The sequence below is a fragment of the Penicillium expansum genome (genome assembly GCF_000769745.1).
Source record: "Penicillium expansum strain MD-8 chromosome Unknown contig106, whole genome shotgun sequence".
In the NCBI taxonomy this organism is placed as follows: Eukaryota; Fungi; Ascomycota; class Eurotiomycetes; order Eurotiales; family Aspergillaceae; genus Penicillium; species Penicillium expansum.
The window spans coordinates 63,954-79,142 of record NW_015971230.1 but is presented as its reverse complement, the minus strand read 5'-3'; the positions used below and the strand labels follow the sequence as shown (position 1 = coordinate 79,142).

Sequence of the window (15,189 nt, the reverse complement as noted above, 5' to 3'; positions counted from 1 at the left end):
AAATCCCGGAGTGCATCACACTCAACCCCACACTTCCCATCTCTCATGATCCCCGCCACTTCTATTCATCCAAGGTATAACTGAATCATGACCGAACGTCTCCGGACTCGTCGCCAGCGTTTGTGCTCTTGGTGTTTCAAATCCTTTACTAAGGATGAGCACTTGGCACGGCATGTTAGGACACACACTAGAGAGAAACCGTTCGTCTGTACCGTATGCAGAAAAGCTTTTAGTCGCCAGTACGTGTCATCGCGTATACCTCCGATGAATTCGACACTGACTGAGCTTTTAGTGATTCTCTCCTACGACATTCAAGATGCCACCGATCGTCTGGTACTATCCTGCCCACTAGTGCGACCCGTGGCCTAGAAAGTGATGCCATACACCCGCCATTTGATCGCCAAGATGAGCAGGTATCTACATTCAACCACGAGTATTCAATAGGCAATCATGAGCCCCATACATCTCCAGATCGTCTATCTAGATCGATGTATTCAAATGCTACTCATCTTCGATCGGAATTCCATTCACTCGCCAACCCGACACAACAATCGACCGTGATCGGTTCGAATGTTGAAGAATTGGCACAGTCAAATTTCGACGGAGGAGTGGACGGAATCCTGACACCAGGCTCCCAATCTCACATAACTAGCCTAGAGCCGTCTCTACAAGATTCCAGTCAAGATGTGCCATGGGTCTTTGGCAACTCGAATACCCAAATTCCGGCATGGTTTGCAGACGACGACTTTGATATCGGCGCTCTGAATTCGGAAATTTTGATATCAACTGGTAACTGGTTAACCCCCGGAAACTCCGACCAATACCAAAATGAGCCTGTAGGCGATTCTTCGCGACAGCTTGTGGAGGATATAATTCCATCACGGGAAGAACTGGTACAAACGCATTGGTACACGTTCATGGGGGCATCGCAAACGGGACACAGCACCCCAGAGATTGGCCCGGAGCCAACACAGTTGGATGAAGCATACCGGGCTAACCTGGCTGTGAAGCTTCAGCCTCATGTGCCCTTCCTACCACTTCCCTCCACGGACTTTCTGGTAGGTTCTAATTTCCCCCCCCTTGGTCCCTTTTCTCAACTAATGGAATAGAATATATGCATTCAAATGTATTTCACGAAATTCCATCCCGTGTTTCCAATCGTACATGCTCCGACCTTCCGACCGTCTGCTAAAAGCTCATTGCTGCTGCTATCCATCTGCTCCATTGGAAGCCTGTTTGTAGGATCTTCACATGCTGCATCAAAAGGTCTCAAATTATTTGAGACTCTTAATAAAGCGATTCTGTCGTCGGTTCGTGTCAAACTAGATCCCTATACGACTTTAGTTAACGTGGATATAGTGGGAAAGATACTTCTCGAGACAAGGACCTGAGACAACTGCCATGATTCAGGCCTCTCTCATAGGCCAGACATTTGGAGTTTTATCTGGGGTAAAGCAAATTCATATCCTTGTGCTTTTCAATAACTGACAGGCATCATTAGAGAAAGAAGGATCTACTGATCGCACAAACATTTCATGGCGCTCTGGTTGTGGTAAGTGACTTACTACTCTTGTCTTTTGGTCTTACTAACAAAGCCACAAGTGGTCTAGGAGGACAACTACATCCAAGTTAAAAAGAGCATCTGACTATATCAGCTTGAGCGAGGTCTTCCGCACACCAGAAAAGGCCTGGAAAAAGTGGATTCAGGCAGAAGAACAGAACCGGTGAGCTAAACAAACCTTTAAACTATATTTAAATTACTAAGTCGTCGTATTAAGGCTACTAGCGGGTATTCATATTCACGATGTCGAGATCTCAGAGCTATTTTTGACAGATCCCTATCTGCGACATTCACCAGAAAAACTCCCACTACTGTCCGATGATGACCTATGGGCTGCAACAAAAGTAGAAGACTGGAGCCGAAAGATAACGAATCGCCTTTCAGGCTCGAATATGCATGAAAACCATTTGAGGCCACCAGAAACAATGGCCGACCAGTCCCCTCTACCGACATTCACCCCACGGAGCAACGGCTTCCACGCGCATCTTGAGCTCGAGGGACTTGGCACATCAATAATCGAAGCCAAAAATACGAATAGCTGGACCTACCGACAGCACTGCGAGGACAACCTGATGATCTTTCACGAGTCGTACATCGCCAACAGAGAACACACCCCAGATCCGTACTGCCTACCCGTTCTATGGCACTCGATCTTCTTTTCACTATACGCCGACACAAATCGACTGGAATTAGTAATCGGCAAAGAGGGCTTTACTGAGGCCCAAAATCACGTAGATTACGCTCGCTCCTGGGCCTCATCCCCAGACGGTCAACGCTGCGCGCTACACGCCGCACTAATCCTACGTGAAGCCGAAAAGAAGAACATCGGAACCGAGCCACCAATCCACGTCCCGCGAATAATATTCCGAGCAGCACTAATTTGGTTTTGCTATACGTGCTTTGGATCCGACACGGCGAACTCGGATCAGAATCCGGAGTTTCCAGAGCTGCAGAAGATCTGTATTGATTATCACAGGCTGCTGTTTGAAGCGAATGGGTTTAGATCTTTTCGCCCTACGGCATCCGAGTCAAGTACTTTCTGTAGATTGGTGGATATCTTGCCAAGGGTTGGTCATTGGGGGATTTCGCAGCTGTTTACATCGATTTTGGGCTTACTGCTTCCCGATGTTAAGGACGATGAGAGGTATGCTCGGTGATGGCGTTATTTCGAGGAACAAAATGTGCATATCGGAGTGGCATCAGTATTCTTTATGAATTGATGAATCTTGAGTTTGAATTAAATCAGTGGAACTTAATCAAATAATATAAATACACAAGTGAGGCATCAGGCAGGGAGACGGCACCTGTTCGTTGGATACCTACCACATAACCTATTTAGCTCTTCCCCTTCGCCTCTCTCCCTGTCCACTCCGATATTTACAGAACTCAACACAGCCTTTTTCACGACTGTACTATCTCGCATGAAGACGAAGGTAAAATGTGAAAAGAAAGATCACCAATAAAAACTCCAAGAAACCAAATTCATCCATGCAGGTATGCCACAGCCTCTGAAACCACTTTTTCAAGCTGGGGAAAGTCATCGCAAGCGGCATATATAAAGCGATCCGGTCGAACCAGCACAAACTTTCTCCCTCCCAGCACCTTGGAAAGGTAGAGCGGGTCGTAATACTTTGGCTCCGGTCGCCCACGACACAAAGGTGATCCAGCAAACTCATCCCCAGTAGCCAGACAGTAAACTGAAGAAGCATCTTTTGTGACAGCATGCGATTCGACGTCAAACTTCTCAATCAGATATGTGACTTCAGAACAATAAACTTCTCCCTTCGAGATCTCTTCAATCCAAGATACCGTCTCGTGAACAGCAGTCAGCTCATCCACATCCCTCAGGTACACAAGCAGCTGGAAAATTCCTCTCTTCTCTTTTCTGAAGATGATATCATCCGAGAAGAACACCTCAACCGACCTCCCAACAGCCTTACAATACACTTGCGGAAGCAATATACCTCCCGTATGTGTCGGATCAAAAGGTAGTCCAGGCGAGTACTTATACTGCACCAGCCCCTCTTTTCTGCGTCCAAGCCTCAGACTACGCCTCCAACTTGGAACAAATTGCATGAAGTATAGAGACCAGTCCCGGATAAAGATCTTCAGAGGATTGCCTTCTGTCACGAAATTGCCATTCTCGATCGTTGACGCGAGAGACCGCTCCAGCTGCTGCTTGCGCTCGATATACCACCCGGACAGAACTTCTTCGTGGTTGCTCGGCTTCTTTGAAGGTTGCCGTCGGCAGAGGAGGACAAGACGCCATGCTAGGGAGACGGCGTCGCGGAAGCCGGATGCAATTCCTTGGCCACCGACTGTGGGCTGTTGTTATTATAAATTCATAACGTTGATTTTAAAAACACTCACATGGTGGGAAGACGTGTGCTGCATCGCCGCAAAGGATTACACGACCAAGTGACCATTTATTGCAGCTTCGCGCAGAGAAGCGGAATGGTCTTGATCGAAGGACACGGATACAGTCTTCGGGGAACAGAATATCTTGATTTAATCTGCAATTTTTAGTATCGGTACTCGATGTGCGTTCTCGGACAATTCAACTTACCCATATCGACTCCCAGGGTGTGTGATATAGGGGAATACAACTTTTTGAATGTTCTCATGATTCGACATTTGCTCTCCATCTTCACCTGGAAGAACAACAAACTCGCAACGCCAGAGTCTATCGCATGGTAACCCGAAACGCCCACATACAGCGGGACGATCTGGATTGCAGATGAACCTGAAGCTCTCTGGGAAAAAGAGATCATATACTTGTTCGGGAGTGTATCCCAATTTCCACAGGGGAAATTCAGGGTGCGTCTTTTCCGTGGGTGGTGAGATCTCCCAATTCAGTGCTACCCATGTTTCATCGTAGAATGCTCTAACAGCGGTTAGTATCTCAACGAAAGAGATATTCCCCGGAGACAGCGTAACTCACTGATGTGCCTGTTCCATCCGGATGCCCAATGGCTCTAGGAAGCTCTTCCTGGTAAAGCCTGTCTTGCCGTCCGCACCGACAAGGAAGCGAGACTTTAGGCTTTGTGTCTTTCCTTGTGAATCACGATACTGTGAGTAGACATGGTCCCCTTCCTCGCGGATATTAACCATGCTTGAATTGGTTTTGAGCTGACAGAAGCTGGATGAGGCCATTGCTTGTCTCAGATATTTCTCTAGTATCGGTTGCTTATGGCATATGAATCCAACATGGCCAGTGCCACCCTCAGTCTGTGTGAGATGTATGAGCAGGAAGTCCTTTGGAAAGAACAGGTATACAAACCGTGCCATACTCCATTTCCAAGAAGGCTTTCTTGTCGAGAACCTTGTCCGTTCCTCCTATGAATTTGAATTTGCGCATGCCTGGCATCCAATTAGCAAAGGAAAACAGATAACAAGTCGAATTGGATATCCCCACAAGTCCCGATCTCTGAATAAATTTGATCATAGATGCCGATTCCCTGCAACGAGCGAATTCCATCTTCATCCAGCGCAATACCGCGTGGATCTGTAGTGATCTCAGGCTCCTTCTCGATCACAATGTGCGGAATGGACATCTGCCCAAGATACGCGGACAGCATAGCCCCGGTCGGACCACACCCACAGATAACCACATCAGTAGTCTCATAGTCGGTGTCGTGCATAATTTATGCTTGGGTTATGTGGTTATCTGTTGAAACACAAATCAATAATCGCATCACTGACGGGCGAATGTCGCATTAAAAGAATTCAGCGCCCAGGTTAACGGCCAGCGAATTGTGCGTATTTGCCGATTGCATTCCGCCGAACTCCCTCATTGTGGGACTGATTTTGCCATGCATGCTCCGTGCATATATCCTTGATTTGCATTTGTGAATTGATATCCGTATCCCCGCATAAATCCGAACGTGGAGGCCGGGGAAGTCCCGCGGGGAAACGTGGGGAAACGTGGGACCTTACGGGGACAAAGCTGTGAAGACAAATAAAGCAACCATGGGGAATTATAAGGGTATCTGGGGTATCACGTTGGATTAAATGAGAATCTTGCTAGTTTGGATCAGGGAAAGCCAGAGTCAACATCAAATCATCGACAATGGTATGTATAACATTCGTCTATAGGGCTAATACTAATTCATTGGCCTAGACAATTCAAGCCAACCACGGTGCCTCGATTGCGGACATCATAGCGATCGGGCCAGAGTCTGAAAGTGTTCCCGCATGGCGAGCGAGATGCGAAATCACGACGGAGTCGCAGATCCGCTTGGTTAAGCTGGCGCATATGTGTTATCAACACCCCGATCTGGACGAGATTACTATTTTCCTTGAAGGTATGCTTCTGCAATAGGTGGTTTGGAAAGAAAATGCAGTCACTTATATATTTACAGATTTTGGTATGACCATCGCAAAGAAGACCGATGACGAAATCTGGTATCGGGGCTATGGAGTAGATCCCTATGTCTACTACGCGAAGAAAGGAACGAAGAAGTTCCTTGGTGGTGCTTTCGAAGTTGAATCGTATCAGGATCTGGAGAAGTAAGTGGTACAGAATGGAAAACAAACGAGAATGCAAATAATCCACTGCTGACCCTTTCAAGGGCAACAAAGCTACCTACAGCCGGTGAGATTCAAGAGCTCACAGATGCCCCGGGCGGAGGCTATATGGTGACGTTGACCGATCCTGATGGATTTGCCATGAACCTATTTTGTGGACAAACACCCGTTACACCTAGCACCTACCCAGAGAAGCTGGTGGTCAATTATGAGACCGAGAAGCCACGAGTGCGTCAATTCCAACGATTCCAACCAGGTCCAGCCGCAGTCCATCAGGTTAGCCATTTTTCGTGTTTATATATCCCTGAATCGTAAATATAGACACTAATAATTTCTAGCTCGGCCACTACGGCGTCTGCACCAAAAACTTTGAAGGGCTTGTCGAATTCTACACAAAGAACTTTAACATTGTCCCAACAGACTTCCTCTACGTTGAAGTAGAAGGTAAAAAGAAGAATGTCTCCTTGTTCGCCCACATTGATCGCGGTGACAAGCACGTCGACCACCACTCATTCTTCGTGAGCTCAAACCCGACATCCCATGTGCACCACTGTTCATTCGAGGTCCACGACTTCGACACCCAGAAGCTAGGCCACCAATGGCTCGCGAAGAAAAACTACAAGTCTGTGTGGGGTGTTGGCCGACATATCCTTGGAAGTCAGATTTTCGACTACTGGTGGGATACTACAGGGAACATGATCGAGCATTATGCGGATGGGGATTTGGTCAATGACCAGACTCCGATAGGGTATGGTCCTGCGGGTGATGAGTCGTTGGCTGTGTGGGGACCTGAAGTGCCGTCCTGGTTTTTGCAGTGATATTGTTGCTTCTCGAAGAAATCACCCAACGGGCAGCGAATGGGTTGGAATCCAATCCCGAGGTCGAATTTTTGGACGAGCTTTTTGCTCACTTATGCAACGTCTAATATATTTTTCCTATGAAAATTGAGAGAGAGAGAGATTGGAGCACTGTTGAATGTAGGAGTAAATACTGGCGTGTACTTGGGCCATATCAGTGCTCTCGAATTCTATTTCTAAACGTACCAATTTGTTCTATATGAGATGGAAGAAATCGGGATGTATCTTGCTCGGAGGACTTGGAGGGCTTCTCACGCATTATGAATTCCCTCTTGCTCGCAACACACACAAACAATTGCGTTGCTACCTGACGAATTTTTAATGTGTTAATCAAACAAAGAGGTAGAAAGGAGACTGTCAGGATAGGCCTGCGGGGATATCGAGGCCCATGATATAATGAGAGATGAGATTGTTGAATAGTGGAAAACATTAAGTTCCAGGCTATAGAGACTAACAGAGACTTATTTAAATAGGTCTATGTAAAGGCAAATATATAATCCATAATCTCAACGACTCTCATACCGAACCTTGTTAACGAGAGTTCCAATTTGATCAATCTTCACTGAGATTTCATCACCATCCTGGAGGACAACCCTAGGGTCTCGGAAATATCCAATGCCAGCAGGAGTTCCAGTCAAGAACAGTGTTCCAGCTTCAAGTGTGGTACCTTGCGAGAGGTACGATATTTGCTTCTTGATATGGAAGATCATATCCTTGGTTTGTCCATCTTGAACGGTAGTGCCGTTGTGAATAGCCTTGATCGACAGAGCCTGCGGGTCATTGATCACAGATGATGCCACAAGGACGGGACCTACCATCAGTGCTCATTAGCAAGAAACAATATACCCGAACTTATGACAACCCTTACCGATAGGACAGCTTCCATCAAGACCTTTGGAGAAAGACCATTGCGCGGTGATCAACTGCAGATTACGAGCAGAGACATCGTTGGAGGCAGTATATCCCAAAACATAGTCTAGCGCCTCCTCTTCGGGAATATCTCTACCAGTCTTTCCAATCACCAGACATAACTCGGCTTCGTAATCACTGGTGCCATCTTGCGCACACTTAGGGATGTTGATGGTAGCGGGATAAGGACCCGCGAGGGCAGTTCGGGGCTTGGTGAAAAGAATCGGGGCTTTTGGGAGAGGCAAGTTGGCTTCCTGTGCGTGATCTATGTAGTTGAGGCCCAAACAGCGGATATAACTGCATTGGTCTTGAGTGACGGGCGCAAGCAGCTGGATGGCTAGGCATAAGTACATATCCCAGAATTATTCGTTAAAATCACAACCGACTCACCTGCTTTACATGCAAAATTTCGTCTGTCACTCGGCCATCAAAGATGGTACCCTCAATGACCTTGACGGCGATCTCCACTCCATCGACACTATCACGTCCAACATCACGGGTTGTATCGACCAATTGGCCAAGATGAACCTGACTGTCCTCAACAGCGATGAAACGAACAAGGTGCGTCCAAGAAGGCATGATGTGTGCTGGGGAATTTCAATCGATGAAGACTTTGCACTGACAAGAAAAAGAAATCGGTACTTCAAATAGGTCCCATTGTAGGGTTCGGATATAGGGCATCGCTCCGGGTCCGGGGTATGTGGGGCAAAGGAATGCGGGACCTGGGCTGAGGGACGTACGTGGGACATTTTGTCCTGTCCCTTATACGGGGGTGTCCCACATTATAGCCGTGAATCCGACAAAGAATACAATTTGGGACTGGGATGGGCTGTCTCCACAGGCTTGATAGATCTTTGTTTCTGGTATTTTCGTATATGGACATGGAGCAACCCGCCAAGTTCTTTAGGAGTACGGGAACTAAATATGAGTAGATAGAAAGAAGCACACGATATACGAACCTCAGAAAGAGGTAAACTCCATGTTTTGAATACGCTCCTCCAAGCATTTCTATTATCCCCAAAATCGAGCGTATCGTCCTCTGTCCTTTTAAGGAGGCGTCTGATTTAGAATCCGCCTCACAAACGATCAAGTTCACCATAAAAAAAAAGCTCTCGCCAGCCCTACAAGAAAATCATCTCTGCTTCCATGCAGCCATGCACCTAGATATCTCCGCTTAGAACTCACTCTTGGCAGTAATCGTAGCTTGATTTCTGGCTCAGGGAGCCTACATATTATTTTACTTAATATTATTACTGGCGACGTTTTATCTGCTTACGTAGTTATGGAAAGTTGATACTATTATATGGGTGAGCTATATCCCGAGATTCTTACCTAGATGCATTCAAAGAGCTATGTGTAAATTTAACGGAGACCACAGGGTAGAAGAAATTGTTTGAAGGGCATAGGAGAGGAAGTGACATTGTCTGAAAGAGCTTCATTCAGCTCACCAAATATCCGTAGACGTCCCCTGTTTGATCTTCAAACACAACACTACATATTGTAGCACATCACTAAATAAATCTCGCTATCCAGAGCCATGTCCAACAACGTAAGTGCCAGTGAGCTATGCTAACCTGCCTCCATCCCCTCCATATCTAACATAGTTCCTACATTCTAGTACACTTGCGTTCCCGCCATCAAATGGCTGATCAGAAACCTCCGCAACTATGATGCTGAGGATGACGGAATCGCCGCGTGGAACGCGATCCTGAATCTCCGATTCCCATCCACGCAAGGATTTTTAGTTCGCCCGCGCATCCACACTGCTGTGCGTGGATGTCCAGGCTGGTTCGAGCTTCAAGTCTCCCATTTGGAAGACAGCCGCCAGAACCCAGTTCTTATGCTGTATTATCAGCGCGCAGATAGACAGAATGATAACCAGTGGGAAGTCGGACAGAGAGAGCTACAGCTGTATCTCGCGTTTCGATATCGTCACGTCGCAGAAGATTCATCACCTATCTATGGCATCCTTGCAATTGGTGCTAAGTTGAAGATCTTCGAGTACGACAATCCCTCCCGCAGCATCGAGCGGTTTGTTCCGCCTTGGGATTTGGAACGTCATGATGAGCAGGTTTGGGATATGCTCAAAAAAATCAACAGGAGCCATACCGATGGTAGCGTCTGTGAAGCAGGAGGTATCAAGTTTGAGTTGGGTGGACAAGGGAATGAGGCATTGAAGAATGCTTTTTTGAGGGAGATTCGCGAAGTTTGAGGCAGGAAGTCAACGACTCTAGATAGCTTTACTCCAGCAGGGTTTAGAGGACCTAGAGAGGTGGAGGTATGGGCAGCATGGTGATGCTATGGTGATGGATGTTGGCGACTGCGCAGCAGAAAATGGGCGCGATACCCATAGAGCAGGATTCGATGAAGGAGTGATACACACATGATATTCATCAATTCCTGGGCCCGGGGCGCCGAGGAGTCTCAACAACGATTAGGGTTTATCATAGCTTTATTATGTTCTCAATTTGAAACGCTCGAGAAAGCCTCGGACTATTAAGACTCTTCAATTCATAGGGGTATAGTGTAACAAAGTCGCTCATAATATCATACAAAAATAGGTGATCAATGGCAGAGGTCCATAGCAACCACCCAAAGCAAATTACAGCAATGTGTGTGGAGACCTATTAACTCGATCAATCGAGAGAGGTCGTATTTTCACCAAGCTCATGGGGAGACATAGCCCTTGGCGAGGTTTTCGATAAGCCTGGGAGATCTATGGCCAAAGGTGAAGGCGACATTGGTAGAGGCGGGAAGGGCTCAGTGTGATTGTCGGACATCCGGCGGCTTGATGACTCGCTGAAGGTCCTTATCGGGGTATTCAATTGTTCTTGCGGTCGGAGACTTGGACTAGTGGATGTTGCGGCAGGCTAAACAAGTAGTAATATGGTTAGTTTCTCCTTCATTAAGGCTGGAAGGCGAAAGATCTCATACTTTATCACCGCCTGTCTGATCGAGGCCTCGATTCAACGCCAGCTCGTATGCAGCAAGCCGTCGCCTCGCAATGTCTGCTTCTTCTTCCAATGCTGCACGCTGCTCTTCTGTCTTCAAGTCTTCCATTGATGATGTGTGGACACTTTGAGAAATCGCAGCTCCATTGTAACTAGGCGATCGCTTTGGTGACCGTTTCTTCTTCCGCTTTGCCTTTTTCGAGGATGCGGCGCCTAAACTAGACGCGGATGCAGACTGTATAATTTCAGACTTCGCCCCAGACTGATCATCTGATTCCAAGCCCGTTCCCCGGCGCCCGAAAGCAAGCGCAAACTCATCATCAAGGGGCACGGCATCTTCCTCCTCATCACTAGGAAATAGATCCCCGCGCGAGCTAAGTGAGTTGTCCGTTCCGCGGGACGATTGCGTGGTACTGCGATTCCTCCTGTTGAGGGTAGGAGACAATTGATCTCCATCGTTACCATCGTCATCCACAGCTTCCATTAGTGGCTCGTCTTCGTGCGCATAGCGCCGAGCGCCAGGGTGTTCTTGGAGATCAGCAGCGGAAGGCCGATACTTGACTCCTCTTGCACCGAATCTCCACGGAAAGCGCTCGAGGAAGCCAAGGAGAGAAGAGCTGGGGATCACAGTCGGGTCGTCACGATTGTCTGGAATGTGTGCGGTGCTCCTTCGCCTGGTGTTGCGTGTGCCGTAGCTCATCCTCCTGGGCCCACGCGGCTGGTCCGCAGCTCCGCGCGCTAGTCCGCTGCCAGCAAGGAGGCGGTCGAGCTCGCCCGTACCCCATCCAATTAAGCCATCGTCTTCTTCTTCATTGGCCCAATCGTCGTAGAAATCAAAGTTGGCTTCGGTTTGGCCGCGTCGTCTGCGCCTTAGGTGGTCTTCTCGGCTCGGGAAGCAAGGTGCTGTACATGCAGTCACGCAGTTTCCAATAGATGCAAAACAGGGGGATATGTAGTTATGAGAGAAAGTATAAAGCCCTTCTTGCGCGGTTTCGTTGGCGGTCTCAAGGTTATGGGAGATCTGATTGATCCGTTGTCGAATGCGGGGGTCGCGCGGTCGCATCATGTTGGGCAACGACGTCGATCAATAGACACTGCTAATGACGGATCTTGTGTGAGCTCCACCAGCTGTCGCCGGCGACATTGGAAAAGTTGGGGTAAGTAGGGGCAAGTGAAGTAGCAAGACGACCTCGGGAACCCGATGTCATTCCTTGCTGAGTCAGCGCGGGTAATTTGGGGGGAAATTTGGGTTTGATGAAGGTGCGTTGAGGAGGGAGAGGCGTTGAGAGAATTTAGTGAAGGCATTTTCTATATCTCCAAGATGGTCTACTATGTTCGATTCCTGAAAACCCCCAGGACTCAGCAACAGAAAGGCTCCATCTACGTCTCCGCTCTTATTTGCATCACCACTGATCTGGGAGACTCTTTTCTCGCTGAAGATGTTGATTTGATGCTGATAGCTGAGAATTCCTCTGGGGTTATATTTCAGAAAACAACACAATGGAATGCTAGTAATCGTGAACTTGCTATTACTCTGGGCCCTCTCCCATCCAAACTTGCCCAGCAGTCTATGGTGTTGACGGTCAAAGTGCCGCACCCACCAGGATATTCTATACCTCAGTATCCCCCCATACCATTAGTGGTTGATGCAACAAGTGCTCCATTTGGACCTCAGTCGATGCCAGCGGAAAAACTGGTTCAACGACAAATTCAATACAACGGCCAGGAAGCATTCTCCATAAAGATCTGGGAAGAGACAGGGAATAGCATTGCTCGACACATATGGTAAGCTACCCTTCTACTCAGCTTTCGGTTTTCCCCTCGAGGTTCTAAACAGGGATATTCCCAGGGATGCGGGCCTCACAACAGTTACATATCTTCACATGATCTGTGAGAATATAAGGAAGAAGAACAAAAGCATTGAACCTAAAATTCCAGCTTTGAACCGAGTCCTGTCCAACGCCAACAATCACCCTCTTCAGGTAGTTGAACTAGGGGCAGGATGTGGGATAGCGGGAATCGCATTGGCATCAATGCTTTCCAACTGTTCGGTCTTACTCACAGACCTTCCCGAGGTTGAGGACATAATAACGCGCAATATTAATGCTGCCCAACTCGCAACCATGTCCAGTCTTCACTATCAAAATCTGGACTGGGAGAACCCACCGGATGATCTCTGCCCCCGGCCCATTGAGCTCATTCTTGTCTCCGATTGCACCTACAATGCAGACAGCTTGCCCGCACTAGTCTCTGCGCTCGATCAATTGGTACGGACATCGCCAGAGGCAATCATCTTGGTGGCTCTAAAGAGACGACATGACAGCGAAACAGTGTTTTTCGATTTTATGGGATCGGCAGGGTTTACGGCAGTGCAGGACAGCGTTGAGATCCCGTCGCAACACGACGAGGTGGATGAGATTGAGTTTTACTGCTACAGTAGACAAACCGGGAAATTGTAGCATGTGGAACATCTGCTCTCGGGATTAAAAACAAACAATTACAAGGGATTCTCCTTTTCTACAAAGGACAATTCCCAATGTCAAACGAAACCATGAAGCCACAGAACTAACACTAAAACAACGGCATTGAGCGATAGGAAACAAGGAGCGAAAGAACGTAGTATCAACAACCTCATTTGTCTATAACCTCCCTAAATGAAGACTATGCTATATGATCCAATCGCGACAATGTTATTTTTTCACCCGAAGATTAATATAATGATCAACATAATTTACGATGTACAATCTAGCTAACTATTGAAGGGGCTGTGTAGTGACTGCGGTGAGGTAAGTGATACATATAAACTTTAGAAGCAAACATGTGTGACAAGAAAGACATACGGAGTAGCGGGCCTCTTATATGCTTGGTGTCTATATCCCCAAGGAACCTTTTCTGACACCTCTTCGGTGTTTTTTTCTTCTGGCACTGTAAAACTATTCATCCATTAAAAGAACCATGGTGGATCAGTTCCGCATTTCCACGATGGATCCAAAAAAAAATGCAGGACCAGTTACCATCCAGCAAATTTTAACAGGTGGATACATGGAGCTGTGCTTTTACTAAACTGTAGTTGCTCAAGAAATGCTAGAGCGAAATGTTAGGAGCCTCAACGGGTGGAACATAGCTCTTCTACTGATGGCTATGCAAGGGATAATCTACTTTCGCAGTTGACTGGATCACTTGAGAACTTTTACCAACAGGTCCTCGGAACTCTTCCCGGCGTAAAATTCCGGGTTGGATAAAGTCTATCAAGCCTCTAGTGGTTGTTGAGCCATGGGCAGGTTTTTTCTTTTTATATCAACGGGATCGATACAAACCAGGAGGAAATTTCCACCTTGAGGAGACCGTATGGTTACACCCATCAATATGGAACATTGGAAGTTACTAAATTGTTGATAACGTGAGAAGTCTTGTGCATTCTATAAATGATCACATCCTACATATGAGCTTCCAACAGGATGACCTTTAAGTATAGCCTTCAGCTCAGCAACTTCAGTGTTGGCAAAAGCCACTCCTAAAAAGCCAATTGGAAATGGCAAAAACATGCTGGTCTTTTTCTGGTCCGTGCACGGAAGTGGAATCAGCTGGGCAAGTGGGATCAAATGTGCGTCATTATGGGTTCTCGCCCCGTCCATTATTCAAGAGCTTGATCCCAGTTCGGTGGAAGTTGTGACAGTTCTGGCAGTTGAGGGCAAATTTCTCGGCATTGTGCATACGCAGGACTTGTCACCTGCAAGTACGGAGTATATCACATAGCTATGTAGGTGCAGGATTAAAAATATAAACATCCCGGTTGTACGAACATATTATAGAGTACCGTACTGCCACGTATGTACCTGGATGTACAGAGTACGGAGTACTCCGTACCTGGATGCAAGTTCAGATGTTTGATCGTCAAACAGGGATATACTCCCGAGGTCTGATCAAGGGCAAATCACAGGCCGCATACACACCGCTGCCATTGAATCCAGCAATTCCGAGGACTGGGGATTCCCTCCTGCATTATGCAGTCACACCTAGGAGAGGAAGAGCTATAGAGCGGGATGGTAATAATGGATGCCTAAACAAGGCCCAAGATAATCGCGCATGTCCGACAGAGACGGAGTCAATCTGCCGAAGTACAAAGTAGAAGAACCCTTTTTTCCCTCAGGCTGAGTCAGCACCGCTTTTTTTTCCCCACGAAGGGCTCCGTCATATCTCTCCAGGGCTCTCTTTCAACTCCCTCTCTTATTTGAGTTCTACAGATCATTATTTACAAGGTGAGTCTTTTATTTGCATGTTAACTTGATTTGGATGCCCGTGTGTGACCCCGTGCGGCGTTTTATTTCCCCCAATGGTCGTGTGCCCTAAGCTCGCTCACTGCCCTCCCCCCCCCCCCCCCCCC

The 15,189-nt window shown here is 47.3% G+C and overlaps 7 protein-coding genes across 7 annotated transcripts; 4 read left to right on the top strand and 3 right to left on the bottom strand.

The window, feature by feature from the left end:
- Positions 1 to 488: 488 nt before the first annotated feature.
- PEX2_034350 (uncharacterized protein) lies at positions 489 to 2,718 on the top strand (the record flags this gene model as incomplete). The annotated part of the gene is made up of 5 exons (XM_016740710.1): positions 489 to 1,058; positions 1,360 to 1,449; positions 1,502 to 1,552; positions 1,603 to 1,724; positions 1,779 to 2,718. The coding sequence occupies 5 exons, from the start codon at positions 489 to 491 to the stop codon at positions 2,716 to 2,718; spliced, it is 1,773 nt and encodes a 590-aa protein (XP_016601323.1).
- A 325-nt stretch (positions 2,719 to 3,043) lies between these two features.
- PEX2_034340 (putative monooxygenase) lies at positions 3,044 to 5,202 on the bottom strand (the record flags this gene model as incomplete). The annotated part of the gene is made up of 7 exons (XM_016740709.1): positions 3,044 to 3,879; positions 3,932 to 4,074; positions 4,128 to 4,228; positions 4,277 to 4,445; positions 4,503 to 4,789; positions 4,842 to 4,921; positions 4,977 to 5,202. 7 exons carry the CDS (start codon positions 5,200 to 5,202, stop codon positions 3,044 to 3,046), a joined length of 1,842 nt encoding a protein of 613 aa, XP_016601322.1.
- Positions 5,203 to 5,630: 428 nt separating this feature from the next.
- PEX2_034330 (trihydroxytoluene oxygenase) lies at positions 5,631 to 6,906 on the top strand (the record flags this gene model as incomplete). The annotated part of the gene is made up of 5 exons (XM_016740708.1): positions 5,631 to 5,633; positions 5,682 to 5,865; positions 5,923 to 6,070; positions 6,133 to 6,364; positions 6,427 to 6,906. 5 exons carry the CDS (start codon positions 5,631 to 5,633, stop codon positions 6,904 to 6,906), a joined length of 1,047 nt encoding a protein of 348 aa, XP_016601321.1.
- Positions 6,907 to 7,451: 545 nt separating this feature from the next.
- PEX2_034320 (fumarylacetoacetate hydrolase family protein) lies at positions 7,452 to 8,433 on the bottom strand (the record flags this gene model as incomplete). Its single annotated transcript, XM_016740707.1, has 3 exons — positions 7,452 to 7,756; positions 7,814 to 8,183; positions 8,245 to 8,433. 3 exons carry the CDS (start codon positions 8,431 to 8,433, stop codon positions 7,452 to 7,454), a joined length of 864 nt encoding a protein of 287 aa, XP_016601320.1.
- A 958-nt stretch (positions 8,434 to 9,391) lies between these two features.
- PEX2_034310 (uncharacterized protein) lies at positions 9,392 to 10,066 on the top strand (the record flags this gene model as incomplete). Its single annotated transcript, XM_016740706.1, has 2 exons — positions 9,392 to 9,403; positions 9,473 to 10,066. 2 exons carry the CDS (start codon positions 9,392 to 9,394, stop codon positions 10,064 to 10,066), a joined length of 606 nt encoding a protein of 201 aa, XP_016601319.1.
- Positions 10,067 to 10,782: 716 nt separating this feature from the next.
- PEX2_034300 (uncharacterized protein) lies at positions 10,783 to 11,871 on the bottom strand (the record flags this gene model as incomplete). The annotated part of the gene is made up of 1 exon (XM_016740705.1): positions 10,783 to 11,871. One exon carries the CDS (start codon positions 11,869 to 11,871, stop codon positions 10,783 to 10,785), a length of 1,089 nt encoding a protein of 362 aa, XP_016601318.1.
- A 255-nt stretch (positions 11,872 to 12,126) lies between these two features.
- On the top strand, positions 12,127 to 13,264 carry PEX2_034290 (uncharacterized protein; the record flags this gene model as incomplete). Its single annotated transcript, XM_016740704.1, has 2 exons — positions 12,127 to 12,590; positions 12,643 to 13,264. 2 exons carry the CDS (start codon positions 12,127 to 12,129, stop codon positions 13,262 to 13,264), a joined length of 1,086 nt encoding a protein of 361 aa, XP_016601317.1.
- Between the last annotated feature and the right edge of the window lie 1,925 nt (positions 13,265 to 15,189).